Here is a 13,121-nt window from a genome sequence, read left to right as displayed (position 1 = left end):
ACTCAGCACTCATTCTCTCTCCTGCCACCCTGTGAAGAGGTGCTGTCTGCCATGATTGTAAGTTTCCTGAGGCCTCCCCAGCCATGCAGAACTGTGAGTGAATTAAACCTCTTTCCTGAGTAGTAGAATTAAACCTCTGAGTAGTAGAAACTACTCAGACTCAGGCAGTTCTTTATAGCAGCATGAGAATGGACTAACACAGTCTTCCTTGCTTGACTCTGCATTCTAGAAAGTTAGGGATTTTCTGTTTGGTCATATTTGCATCTCCAGCCCCTAGCAGAGGGCCTGGTACATACTAAGAGGTCAGTATATGTTATCTGAAGAATGTTGAAGAACAGTGAGGAACTGAAGTTCAGAGATCTTCCAAGGGTTCCAAGACAAGGTGGGAAGGAAGAGAGCCTGAATTATAGTTCTGTGGTAGCAGGCCTTCAGTCTGCTGTCAGCCTAAAGCAGGTTGTATCTGTGTACTCCTGACTTGCCCCTGCATATTTCAATGTATAGCTGATGTTACGAGACAAAAGAGATCTGGCTCCCATTCTGCAATTTCAGTCCAGTTCAGGCTTTTCAGGCTTTTAACATAACTGGAAATTGGCTAAGGTAGCCCAGAAGCTGAGATCCTCAGGTAAGAAATTTCTACATCAGAATTTAGAATTTCATTTACCTCAAGGCCAAACTGGCATTTATTAGAATAGATGGTTATTAGATACCTCTTATGTGCTAGGCACTGGTCTAGACTTGCAATACAAAGGCAAATAAACATGAGTCCTTTACTTAAAGAGCTATCACTATACTATGAAGGGAGGGAAGAAATATGCATAGGCTTTTCCTATACAAATAAAAAATAAAGGGAGGCATATCAAGGAGAAAGGACAGTGGAAGCAAAAGCACAGGGTACAAGGGTACCTGCTGTGTTTGCTGCTTAGTGGGTACGTCATCCAATGCATCTAGAGTATTATAGGAAGTATGGTAAAGACTAGTGAAAGATGGGCCTGAGGCCAGGCGTGGTGGCTCACGCCTGTAATCCCAGCACTTTGGGAGGCTGAGATGGGTGGATCATGAGGTCAGGAGATTGAGACCATCCTGGCTAACACGGTGAAACCCCATCTCTACTAAAAAAATACAAAAAAACTAGCTGGGTGTGGTGGCGGGCGCCTGTAGTCCCAGCTACTTGGGAGCTGAGGCAGGAGAATGGCGTGAACCCAGGAGGCGGAGCTTGCAGTGAGCCAAGATAGCGCCACTGCACTCCAGCCTGGGTGACAGAGCGAGACTTCGTCTCAAAAAAAAAAAAAAAAAAAAAAAAAAAAAAAAAAAAAAAAAGATGGGCCTGAAATTGGAGGTTGTATCCAATTTGTGGAGGATCTTGAATGCCAGGTTATGACATAATGCCTTCTTGTGATCCAGAGATTTGGTGTAACTTGATATAGTTTTCTAGGAAAGAAAGTTGCTGAGTGAAAATAAAACACTTGCAAGGGCTGCAAAAGAAGCAATGAAAAAAACTACGTTTCATTTCAGTCAAGGCAAGGAAGTAAATTCAGTGTTCTAGAAAAGAGTAGAACATTTTCTTTTTTTTTTTTTTTTTGAGACGGAGTCTCGCTCTGTCGCCCAGGCTGGAGTGCAGTGGCGCGATCTCGGCTCACTGCAAGCTCCGCCTCCTGGGTTTACGCCATTCTCCTGCCTCAGCCTCCCGAGTAGCTGGGACTACAGGCGCCCGCCACCGCGCCCGGCTAATTTTTTGTATTTTTAGTAGAGACGGGGTTTCACCGTGGTCTCGATCTCCTGACCTTGTGATCCGCCCGCCTCGGCCTCCCAAAGTGCTGGGATTACAGGCGTGAGCCACCGCGCCCGGCCGAACATTTTCTTGACAAGAGAACAATAATTCCAGAGAACAGAAGAAGAAGGAAAATGGGGCTTGGTAGGGGACAGACAAGGAAGGATGCAGGCTTTGTTGGGCAGACATGAAAAAATGGGAAAACCAAGCTAATCCAAAGGGTCTAAAATTGGCATAGTGAAGGGATAATTCAGGGAAGAGAAAGGCAAGAATGTGGGAGGCAGACAGATTGGTCATGGACAGAATAAAACACCCAGGGTTCCTGTTGGAAGTCTGGTAAAGTTATAGAATTCTGAAGATTTCTTCCTTCCAGGTGTTAGAAAAAAGCTAGAGGAATTAGCACTAGGCTTCTGCTACCATAGGAAGCTGGGCTTTTTGTACATTTTCCCTAAGATCCCCTAATCTCATAGCCATAATGTAGACTCTTGCAAATACTCATTTTCTCTATTTCCTCTCAATAATTCACTTGGTCTTAGAAAAGAGTCCCAGTTGCTTAAAGTATACTAAGATGCTGTGGCCTGTTTTAATGAACTGTTCTCCCCTTATATAATTGACCCAATTAAAAGATCACTTTAATATGACTAGAATTAGGCCAACCTAATGGGCTATTTGCGTTTGACTACTTGTATAGTGCTCTCAGGTAGTACATAATCTGCTGGATAGGACTGGAAGTAATAGAAATTTGGGGAAATTTAGAAAGGTTGTTGAATTATCAACTCTAATAACATTGGTTCTTTTTCTCTCTGCAACTGTGAAGATTTTCACTAGGGGAAACAGAAAAGGTGTAATTCCAACAGGAACTCTGAGTTTTAATTAAATGCTAGTAACAATAGCAAATTTTGTTATAACAACCATAGAATCAGTGAATTTCTTCTTTAGAAGGACCCTTAAACATCACCTTGTTTCTCTTTATCCTGAGGCTTGAATCTACTCCATACCTTCCCCCATCCCGCCCCGGCCCAGTGAGTGTTCAGTCATTTGGCATCCTTTTCCTATTCTGCTTAGAATTTCAGAGGCAGCCGGTTCCATCATGAAATGGCATTGGCTGATAGGAAAAAGGTTTTGGATTTTCTTCTTAATGGTAAGCTGATGTGTAACCCTCAAGATTTGACTCCTTGATTCTGGTTTGACCCTTTAAAGCTATACTGAGTAAATCTAATCCTGCTTTCATGGGCCTTCCCTTCAGATATTTGAAGGAAATTCTCATATCTCTCCTGAAGTTTATCTTCTCCAGGCTAAATCTCTCTCCAACTGTTTCACATGTACTTCAGATGGCATGTTTTCAAATCCCTTAAACCATTTATTTAACGCACTTATTTAACGCACTCCAGCTTCACTTTTAAAATGTATCATTAGGTGTGGTCTGGCCAGTTTAGAGAACAACAGTTGTAATGTTCTAGGACATTATAGTTTTTTAATGATGTTAGATTTAATTATTTATTTGGAAGCTATAGCATTCTACTGACTCATATGAAACCTATTCCCTATTATTTTTTTCATATATTCCTAGCCAAAACTGAAAGAGGGGATATAAAAGGAGAAAAGTGAGAATTTGCGAGATTGAATATCCTACATTATTGACTAGTCTCCAATCAGGTCTTAATTTTTTGCCGAAAGCAAGTCATACTATTTCTATATTTTATTTTATCTATAATGAAAGAAGATAAAACTATTTTACTTCATAAATATATGCCAGTTGCCTAAAATCTAGATGAGTAAATTCTAATTTGGAGTATACATTGGAATCACTGGGGAATATTTTTCTCAAAGATGTTATGACTGCCTCACCCCAGGCTAACTAAATAAGCATCAGCAAGGATGGTTTCAAAGCATGCATAGCTTGGAAAAATTTCCCAGGTATGATGTATGTCCATGGTTATAAATTGCTACTTTAGATACACTCAAAAATAAATTTTTCTGTACTAACTTTGTGCTAGGCACTGTTGTAATCATACATGCTATCTCTAGCTATTTAGAAACAACTATCTAAACAGAGGTAAACATATCACCAAGTAATTAAGTAGTCTATTTGCATGGTCACTTACCTTTAAATACCTGAGTGGCCCAGCGTCCTTGGAGCTCTGAAATGGGCATAATGGCTCCTAAGGGCTGAATCAAGCCTATGATTGCAAGAGTTGGCCTTTCCAGGTTAGGAGGGAAGACCCTTTTATACAAGGATATCTTGTTTTTGACCACTTTGACGGAATCTTCCAGAAATGGAAAGGCAAAGCTATAGCCTGTGGCAAAGATAACAGCATCAATGTCATCCTCCCTGGAGCCATCCTCAAATATGGCAGCTGTCTCTGTGAATTCCTTCACATTTCCTTTCACTTTCACCAAGCCAGAAATGATACGATTTGGCAGGTCATCATTTACGGTTGGATGCTGACTCAGAGCTCTGTGAGTGGTGACAAAGATCAAGTGCAGGAGAAATGAGAGAAAGAGAAATCAGTACCATATAAGTAAAATTTTGCTTTGGTGGAGGTAAACAGTACGCCAATAATCTTCCCCTTGGTCTATGCATGAAGTTTGGGAAAGGTCTAATTTACACTAGGTTGGCACAGATGAAGATCAGAGCTGAAGTTGGACCCTGGATGCACTGAAAGGGACAGTGTTGGAGGGGTGAAGGAAGAGTGTTGTTTGAGGAGTGGATATATGATTTCTCAAGTAACAGTAATATTCTGTGTGTGATATGATAAGGCCACAGGTCAATAGTTTGTATCCTCATATCAAGAAGTCTGACACAACTAAGCTGTCAACATTCTGTTCAGTCTCATTTCCAGTTTCAAAGGCTCAAGAGCTAGGTTTAGGCCACTGTGTTCCAAACTGTATAATAAATTACATGTATGTAGCAACTTACAGTTTGTAAGTGGCTTTTACATGCATTAACTTATTTGACTCTCACAAAACTCTATGAAGGAAGCAGAACAGGTGTCATTATCCCGGTTTTATAAATGAGGAAATTGAGGCCTAGAAAAGTTACGTGACTTGTCCAATGATACACAGCCTGGGATTTTAGAATTTATCTCAAAGTTGTTTTCAATGAATTATCTTGGTATACTTTGGGCCTGTTATTGTTTCCTAGGGACAGCGTAGGATATGGATACTGGAAACATTGGGCTGGTGCAAAAGTAATTGCTTTTTTTTGCCATTACTTTTAATAATAATAAGGCTGGTTCCTAGTATCATGGATCTTTCTAAAAAGCAGTCTTTTTTTTTTTTTTTTTTTTTTTTGAGATAGAGTCTCACTCTGTTGCCCAAGCTGGAGTGCGGTGGCACGATCTTGGCTCACTGCAACCTCCACTTCCCAGGTTCAAGTGATTCTCCCGCCTCAGCCTCCTGAGTAGCTTGGACTACAGGCACCTGCCACCATGCCTGGCTAATTTTTGTATTTTTAGTAGAGACGGGGTTTCACCATGTTGGCCAGGCTGGCCTCGAACTCCTCACCTCATGATCCTCCCACTTTGGCCTCCCAAAGTGCTGGGATTGCAGGCATGAGCCACAGCACCTGGCCTAAAAAGCAGTCTTAATGCCTGAATACTAAATTAACTCATCTTCAGACGGAGCTATCCTGGCCTCAGGAACTTTATATGTTTAAATTACCACTACTGGTTTATTGCATTTAGTTATGCTTTGACACTAGGTCGATTGTGTTCTGCATTCCAACCTAATTATTTCATCATTTTCTCCAAACCTACTCCTTTTCACCAGCAATACCACCATCCATCCATATAGTTGCCGAACCCACAAAACCATGAGTCTTATATCTGGTCACCAAGCCTTTTCCCTTTCTCCTCTTAACATCCCCAGAATAGTTTTATCTACTCTTTATCTCAACCAGATGATACAATTGTCTTTAGGACCTTCTGTCCCATCCCACTCCCACACCATTTTCAAAATGGTCTTTCTAAAATGTATGTATTATGATGTTACTCACTTGCCTAAATCTTTGAATGGCTTTGGACTGTCTTCATTCCATACTTTTTATGTAGTAGAGCAAAGGTTGTCATGCCTGATGAACCTAGCGATACATTCAGTCACTCTTCCATCTTTGCTATGTAGTCCAGCCATTCCAGACTACATGCAGGTCCTGGAGCATTATGTATTTTTTGCTGTTCCGAGACTTTGTTTTTATAATTAGAATGCTATTCCCTTGTTCTATTTGTTTGGCTATCTCCTATTATTCAACAAAGCCTCAATTTATTTTGCAACCACCAAAAACATGCATGCTAAAATAATTAGGTGAAAGGTTTTTAGGAAACACAGTCTCCAAATGTCACCACACTGATTAACTTCAAAGGGAAAAAATATCTTTATAGTGGAGAAACTCGGTGGTATCTATACCACCTTATCTAAGTGGTCAAATTTAGCATAATTACTGTGAGAGACGCTGACATCATGTAACTCTTGATATGACCCCCTAAGACCAGCATCCCCTATGTAATATATGTGTAAAAAACATTTCACCTGAATATGAAAAAGGAAGAAAACTATGCAAGTCTAAATTTAGAGACTCTCTACAAAACAATGCCTTGGGTTCTTAAAAAGAAAGCCCATGTCAAAGAGAGAATTATTTCAGATTAAGAGAGATTAAAGAGACATGACAACTAAATGTAATGGGGTGATTGATGACCTGACAGGACACTAGATTTAAAAAGATTTTTTAAAGCTATAAAAAATATTATTGGGGCAATTGGGGATATTGCCAATGTAGTAGATAATGTATTTTATCAACGTTAAATTTCCCAGGTGTGATAATTATATGATGGTTATGTAGGAGAATGCCCTTTTTCTTATTTGATACACACTGAAGTATTTAAACTGTCTTAATGACTGTAACGTACTCAAATGGTTTCAGAAAAAAAAAATGTACTTGTGTATGTATGCCCTATATTTGTGGATGTATCTACAGAGAGGGGGAAAGAGAGGAAGCAAATATAGCAAACTTAACAGGTAAATCCAGGTGAAGGGTATATGGGTGCTCATTGTACTTATCATTTTGCAGATGATAAGTACAATGTAGATCTGAACATTTTCAAAAATAAAAAGTTGGAGGGAAAATAAATTTGGAATCAGCCTCTAGAAATGTTTTCCCTCCCTGGTTCTGTGAGGACCCCATCCTTTGTACTTTCATAGCGCTCTATGTATTTCTTCATTATACTCTGTCCTCTTTCTTCTCATTAGAGTATTTAAGGTAAGATCTATTTCTTGAGTCTGCCATTTATTATTTCTGTTGCCCTCGGGAAAATTGCTTACTTTTTCTACATCTCAGTTTTTATATCTGTAAAATGTAGATAAAAAATTGTGGAGGCCAAAGCAACTCCATCTTAGAAGCTAATCTACCATATTAACTTCTGATCAACCCTGGTTCCAGGAATACCTCTGAGATTTCCAGTTAATCTGTTGTTTAATAGCATGTACTTACCGTAAATCCCACTCTTAGGGCAAACTCCTACCCATTCGCTCTGAAGTATGTGTGCCCCTCCCCTAATGTATATAATCCCTGGGTCGGGAGGTAATGGTATGGGGATCTACCATCTTGTCTCACCACTGCCTGAGACAGACATGGCTTCTGTTTGTAAGTCCCTATAAAATGTTTCTAAGAAACTGAATCTGTCAGCTTTTTCTTCAGTCTCTCAGCTTCCTCAGCCTTTGGAGTAGGTCTGCATTGACCTCCTCACTGTGAAACAAAAATAGTCCCAACTTATAGGGCTTTTGTAAGGATTAAGTGAGATACTGCATGTAACTCATTTAGCACCGTGCTTATCTTATAGAAAGTCCTCAGAAAGGTGAGTGTTATTTCTATTACTATTACTATTATGTCTTTTCTCTCTGTATTTCATGCCCATGTATGATGCCTGGCTCATAACAGGTGCTCAATGAGTAAATGATGTGCTGCCCTCAGCTCCCATTTTGTTGTTGGGCATCATGCAAAAAGAACTTATACCTGGGGGAATGAGAAAAGCATTACTGCCAAAGAGAATTCTAGACTAAAAACCCACAGAGCAATAGATCTTGGACATCTGTGGGTACAAGTTAGAAATCTTATTTCAGATTCTATGAGTCTATAGGCTTTCTTTTCTTTCTTTTTTTTTTTTTTTGAGACGGAGTCTCACTCTGTCACCCAGGCTGGAGTGCAGTGGCACAATCTCAGCTCACTGCAACCTCTGCCTCCAGGGCTCAGGCGATTCCCCCTGCCTCAGCCTCCTGAAGAGCTGGTACTACAGACAGGTGCCACCATGCCTGGCTAGTTTTGTATTTTTAGTAGAGATGGGATTTCACCATGTTGGCCAGGATGGTCTTGAACTCCTGACCTCAGGTGATCCACCCGCCTCTGCCTCCCAAAGTGCTGGGATTACAGGCGTGAGCCACCACACCCAGCCACTATGGGTTTTCTTAATGTGTGGGTAGAGGTAGCTCTACTATTAGCCAGTGTGAAGAGTCCTTATTCTTGTGCTTTGGCCATTATCCCTGTACTCCCATCCTGGGAACATACCTGTGTTTAGGCTTCAGGCCAAACATTTCATGGTCAAACCTTTGGTTTATCTTTGTTTCCAAATATTTGTTTGCTAATGATTGGCCACAGATCTTCCACATAAAATGTGTAAGTCGAGAAGAGAACAACACATCAAAAGGATATCCATAGTTCCCTACACGATTCAGGATCCAAGCCCCTCTCCTGGTGCTGAGGAAAACCTGGGGCATGGAAGAAATTGTTTGCTTTTGTCACTCAGATTCATAAACTTTCAAAAGCACCCCCATTTTCTTCAAGAATCAGTTCAAACTCATTAGTCTGGCTTTTTAACCCCTGCATAATCTTTGTGGGTTTTTGTGTTTGTTTCCTGCCATTTTCCTTCCCAAACACTAAACTTACAATTAAATTGGTGTATCTACTGTCCAAGAATACGTCTTGCTCTAATCCACCATTGTATTTCTGTTTAGTGCCATTATGCCTGCCTGAAATGCCTTCTCTCTTCTTAACTCTCCAAATCCTGTTCATTTTAAAGACCCGGATCAAGACTGCCTCCTCCATGAAGACACCAGTGACCATTCAGGCTGACAATTTTCTCCCCATCCTCTGAACTTCTCTAGCACTTATCACCTGTAGAACTCATTAAAAATCATGTACTGGTAAAATTGAAAGCAGCTGGAGACCATTTAATCTAAAACCCTCATTCTTTTGCCATTGACATTGTTTGCATTATTACAAAAACTCCTGCTATTTATCATTTTTGTTGATATTAAACTTTCTACACTCTTGATTTCTGTCTCTTCAAATGTGTTTTCTCAAGGGTAGGAGATAAAGCCTACACATCCACAGCAGATTATCATCACTTCCGTTTATTGGGATTTGTGACCTTTACATCATTGTGCTAGGTCCTTCATCTATATTACAACCACCTCTTGAGGAAAGTATTATTACACCCATGTTATAGATGAGGGGTATGGAAAGGATGAATAACTTGCCTGAGATCACAGAGCTAGTAAGTGGCAGAGCTGAATTTCCAACCCAGGTCTGACTAACTCCAAAGCCTGTGCTTAAGAAATGTTTGACTGATTATTTAATGGAGAAAAATAATATTGCTAGTAGAACAACAGGAAGCTAGTCAGTCTTTCTGTGTCCTCCGCTGGCTAAAGTCCATATTCAGAGCTGATAAAGATTTGATATTCAGTTACCTGGCAAAAGAATCACTTTTCCTACATTATGAAACTGTCTGGAGATGGCTTCCAGATGGTAAGTTATGTAAGTACATTGCTTCATAGTCTTTTTGTCTAAGATGACCTGTCTACAGAGGGATAATTGTTTACTTCACAAATCTTATCTTCCCTGTGGTGACTGTAAGCGCTGTGATAATTATGTACTTCCACAGTCACAGTTGAAAGGACATATATGGTCTTAGAAATTGAACAGTTTTGGCCGGGCGCGGTGGCTCACGCCTGTAATCCCAGCACTTTGGGAGGCCGAGACGGGCGGATCACGAGGTCAGGAGATCGAGACCATCCTGGCTAACATGGTGAAACCCCGTCTCTACTAAAAAATACAAAAAACTAGCCGGGCGAGGTGGCGGGCGCCTATAGTCCCAGCTACTCGGGAGGCTGAGGCAGGAGAATGGCGTGAACCCGGGAGGCGGAGCTTGCAGTGAGCTGAGATCCGGCCACCGCACTCCAGCCTGGGTGACAGAGCGAGACTCCGTCTCAAAAAAAAAAAAAAAAAAAAAAAAAAAAAGAAATTGAACAGTTTTGTGTGCCGGCTATATAATTTCTGATGAGTAACGAAAACACTTAGAGCCCTAATTAAAAGGTTTCATATTTATGAAATAGTAACAATAATACATAGATCACAAGGCTGTTGTGATAATTAAGAAGTGTTTTCGTAAAAGTTGTGGTATATAGTAAACACTTGATAAGTGCTTAACTGCTGTCATATTTCTTAATTCAGTTTTCCATTTATACCTTGTTTAAGCAAATACCATTTACAAATCAGATATATAAGGAAAATTGTTTAATCAATGTAATCTTATATGAAATTAATATTGAAAGAAAGGAATGTTTTCTCTTTACAAAAGCATCCACAAGAATTATATGAAAAACTTCCATGATATACTGAAACATATAGATCCATTTAAAATGTTTGATTTATAAACAAATCTTCATGAATACAATTTACAAGTAAAGCAAAAAGTTAGAACTCAGCAATTGAGTTTCTTCAGCTTGCATTAGTGGTGTGACAGTATTGCCTCTGCTATGCAGACATAGTTTTCCTTTGCATTTTCCCAGGCTTTCTCACAGACACAGCCACCTTATGCAGAAATGCTTTGTTATTTGGCAACCTGCAGTTCCCCAGGGCAGGTAAGGCCAAGATCCCTTAGAACTGCCCATTTGACAAGCCAATGATATTAAAGAAAGCTCTTGCCATGGGTCCCCACTCTTCCTTTTTTGCACATTCTTCTACCATAACACCCACACGTTTTAACCCTTGTTTATATAATTACTTTAATTATTTTTAATCCTTGTTTTTATATTGTTATTTCCTGATAAATGTCTGTTGAATTAATTCATGAAGTAACATATGAAATAATTTTTGTGGTTGTAGATGAGGATAGTAATGAGAAGAAGTGTTTTTCAAACAAAGTTGCTGAGTAAGAGTCATTTAACAGAATTGTAGCACTAAGCTTCTCATTAAAATAAAACAAGTTAAAACATCTTTGTAGAGAAGCATGGCTTAATTAAAGTTACTAAAGAACAACCAAGATGTTTACCTATTGCCAATAGAGTTTAATTCAATAAAGACATTAATAACAAAATACAATATTGGCATGTCTTTTTCCAGGAATTCATAGTGAAGACACTTGCTTCTCAGTTCAAAATCTGCTATACAAAAACCAAAACGAACAAAACAAAAAGCCAAGGAGATATAATTGCTTTAGAATGAATGTTATTCTGAGTTACCTAACTGTATGCAAAGGCAGGGGCAAGCTGCTTGCATGTGCTACGGTTTGGACGCTATACGGATACCTACATTGTCTTTGGGAAGATAAGATTGCTTCTTTTTGGGGAGTGTAAAGGAAAATTCACCCACTATCCTATGAGTGAAAAGTTTCTAATGATCACAGTGTGTTTTCCTTTATATAAGAACATAGCACTTCTGCTGGCCAACAGAAGATCCTCACTCTCAATACTGCTCTCTAACAACCTCCAGCAATTACTTGGTCTTTATCAAAGCCAGAGGCACACTCTAAGAAGATGCCTGATTAGGATAATGAGCCCAGACTTTAGCCGATCCAGTTCCTTGGTATGAGGCCAGCTGCATAATGGAACTCTAACTGGTAGCCTTAACTCCTCTATTAGCATCAATCACAATGTTGCCAACTGAGGTAATGAAACCAAGCCCTACATTTGCCACTGGCACTGATGGGCTATGTGCAGGTATCCCTACTCTCTGTTGGGCCCACCTGCAGCTTCCTTAGAGAAACTGAAGCTAGAGTTAAGCAAAGTAAATAATGGAGTGATTCAAACCTGCTTGGCTGTGTGGCTAATCTCTACAGCCAGATCCCCTCCAGAATTCCCAATGCCAATTATAATGACTCTCTTTCCAGTGAATCCCTCTGGGTTCTTATAGTCTCGACTGTGGAAGTACTGCCCTTTGAACTTCTCAATTCCTGCAAGAGAAGGGAAAATAATTATTGAGTAATGGTTTATATGATGGATATCATTTGTCAAGTCACTTGGTCTTTTTGCAGACTTAAGTTTAAGCATATATTCTCCAAGTGTTCTCTTTACTCAGCTACTTTCTTGCCTTTCTCAGTATTTTTGCCTTTTTTTTTTCCCCGTAACCTCAGAGTAGTACCTTGTGATTTCCTTGTCATAGGTACTTTGCTTAACTCAGGATGTGTTTGTATTTTGGATTTAGAGACTATAAATAAAAACTGCCTCAGAAAACCTCCATTCTCTTTTGTCCTTTCATCCCCTTAAATACCTACTCCCATTTCGCTTATAGCACATATATTCTTATATACTTTAGAGTATACAGAGTACTTTTTAAAAAAATGAAAATCCAGGCCAAAGACTGAAGTTCTTCAAGCTTTCATTCCTTCCTTAGAAACTCAATATTCCTGTTTATTGCTGAAAAATTCCTCATTTAGCCTAATGCTCCTCAAGAACTCCACATTCTTCCTTTTGATACTTAGAAAAACTAAAGTCATTGTAAAACTAAAGAGACCTCACATTTTGCTCTAATCTCCAAAATTACAAAAATGACAATAATACAAGTTACCTCAACATCTTTCTGGGGAACAAGAAGAATTAGGGTAAGTCTTACTTCATTCCAAAGTAGGAATTACTCAGACTACAATCCTCCCATTCCTCAGGGGTCAGGTCACAGGCATGGGTCAAAGGTCTTCCTTCCTGGTAAGGTGCTCACCAGGGAAGCTTTCCAGAGGTAGATGAGCATCGGTGTGATGGCCAGTGCAAACCATGACTCCATCAAAGACATTCATCTCCTTTTTCCCTTCAGACTCAGTGACCACTTCCCATTGGCCTGAAGTTGAAAAATCAGGCTGCTTCTTCACACTGCACACAGTGGTCTGAAAAGAAAAGTGATAACCACAGGGACATCCCTGACATGGCTCTCCTTGCACAGTGTCACACAAAGGGCTGGTATCACAGGTACTATCACATAATAGGACCCACGCGGGATATCTGATTTTCATATTCCACAAATAAGAACTGTTTTGTGTTGGGCTGTGGTCAGAATGAGAAAACTTCCCCAAGACAGAAAAAAATAACATAGTGT

The 13,121-nt window shown here is 39.8% G+C and overlaps 1 protein-coding gene and 1 long non-coding RNA gene across 7 annotated transcripts in view; one reads left to right on the top strand and one right to left on the bottom strand.

Annotated features, from left to right (window-relative positions):
* The window catches only part of LOC139360270 (uncharacterized), a 30,519-nt gene extending 21,429 nt beyond the window's left edge, over positions 1-9,090 (top strand). Inside the window, exon 2 of the long non-coding RNA XR_011617559.1 lies at positions 8,771-9,090. This is a non-coding gene — a long non-coding RNA (uncharacterized lncRNA). The remainder of the gene's footprint in view (positions 1-8,770) is intronic.
* Positions 1-13,121, bottom strand: part of LOC105479018 (flavin containing dimethylaniline monoxygenase 5) — a 61,278-nt gene that overhangs the window by 9,639 nt on the left and 38,518 nt on the right. For all 6 annotated transcript variants that reach the window (XM_011736764.3, XM_011736763.3, XM_011736761.2 and 3 more), the window contains 4 exons: positions 12,750-12,912; positions 11,846-11,988; positions 8,325-8,524; positions 3,874-4,226 (listed from right to left, as the gene is read on the bottom strand). In XM_011736764.3, coding sequence (XP_011735066.2) covers positions 3,874-4,226; positions 8,325-8,524; positions 11,846-11,988; positions 12,750-12,912 — 859 coding nt within the window. The remainder of the gene's footprint in view (positions 1-3,873; positions 4,227-8,324; positions 8,525-11,845; positions 11,989-12,749; positions 12,913-13,121) is intronic.

Source organism: Macaca nemestrina, chromosome 1, assembly GCF_043159975.1.
Source record: "Macaca nemestrina isolate mMacNem1 chromosome 1, mMacNem.hap1, whole genome shotgun sequence".
NCBI lineage: Eukaryota > Metazoa > Chordata > Mammalia > Primates > Cercopithecidae > Macaca > Macaca nemestrina.
This window is presented reverse-complemented; position numbering and strand designations above follow the sequence as displayed.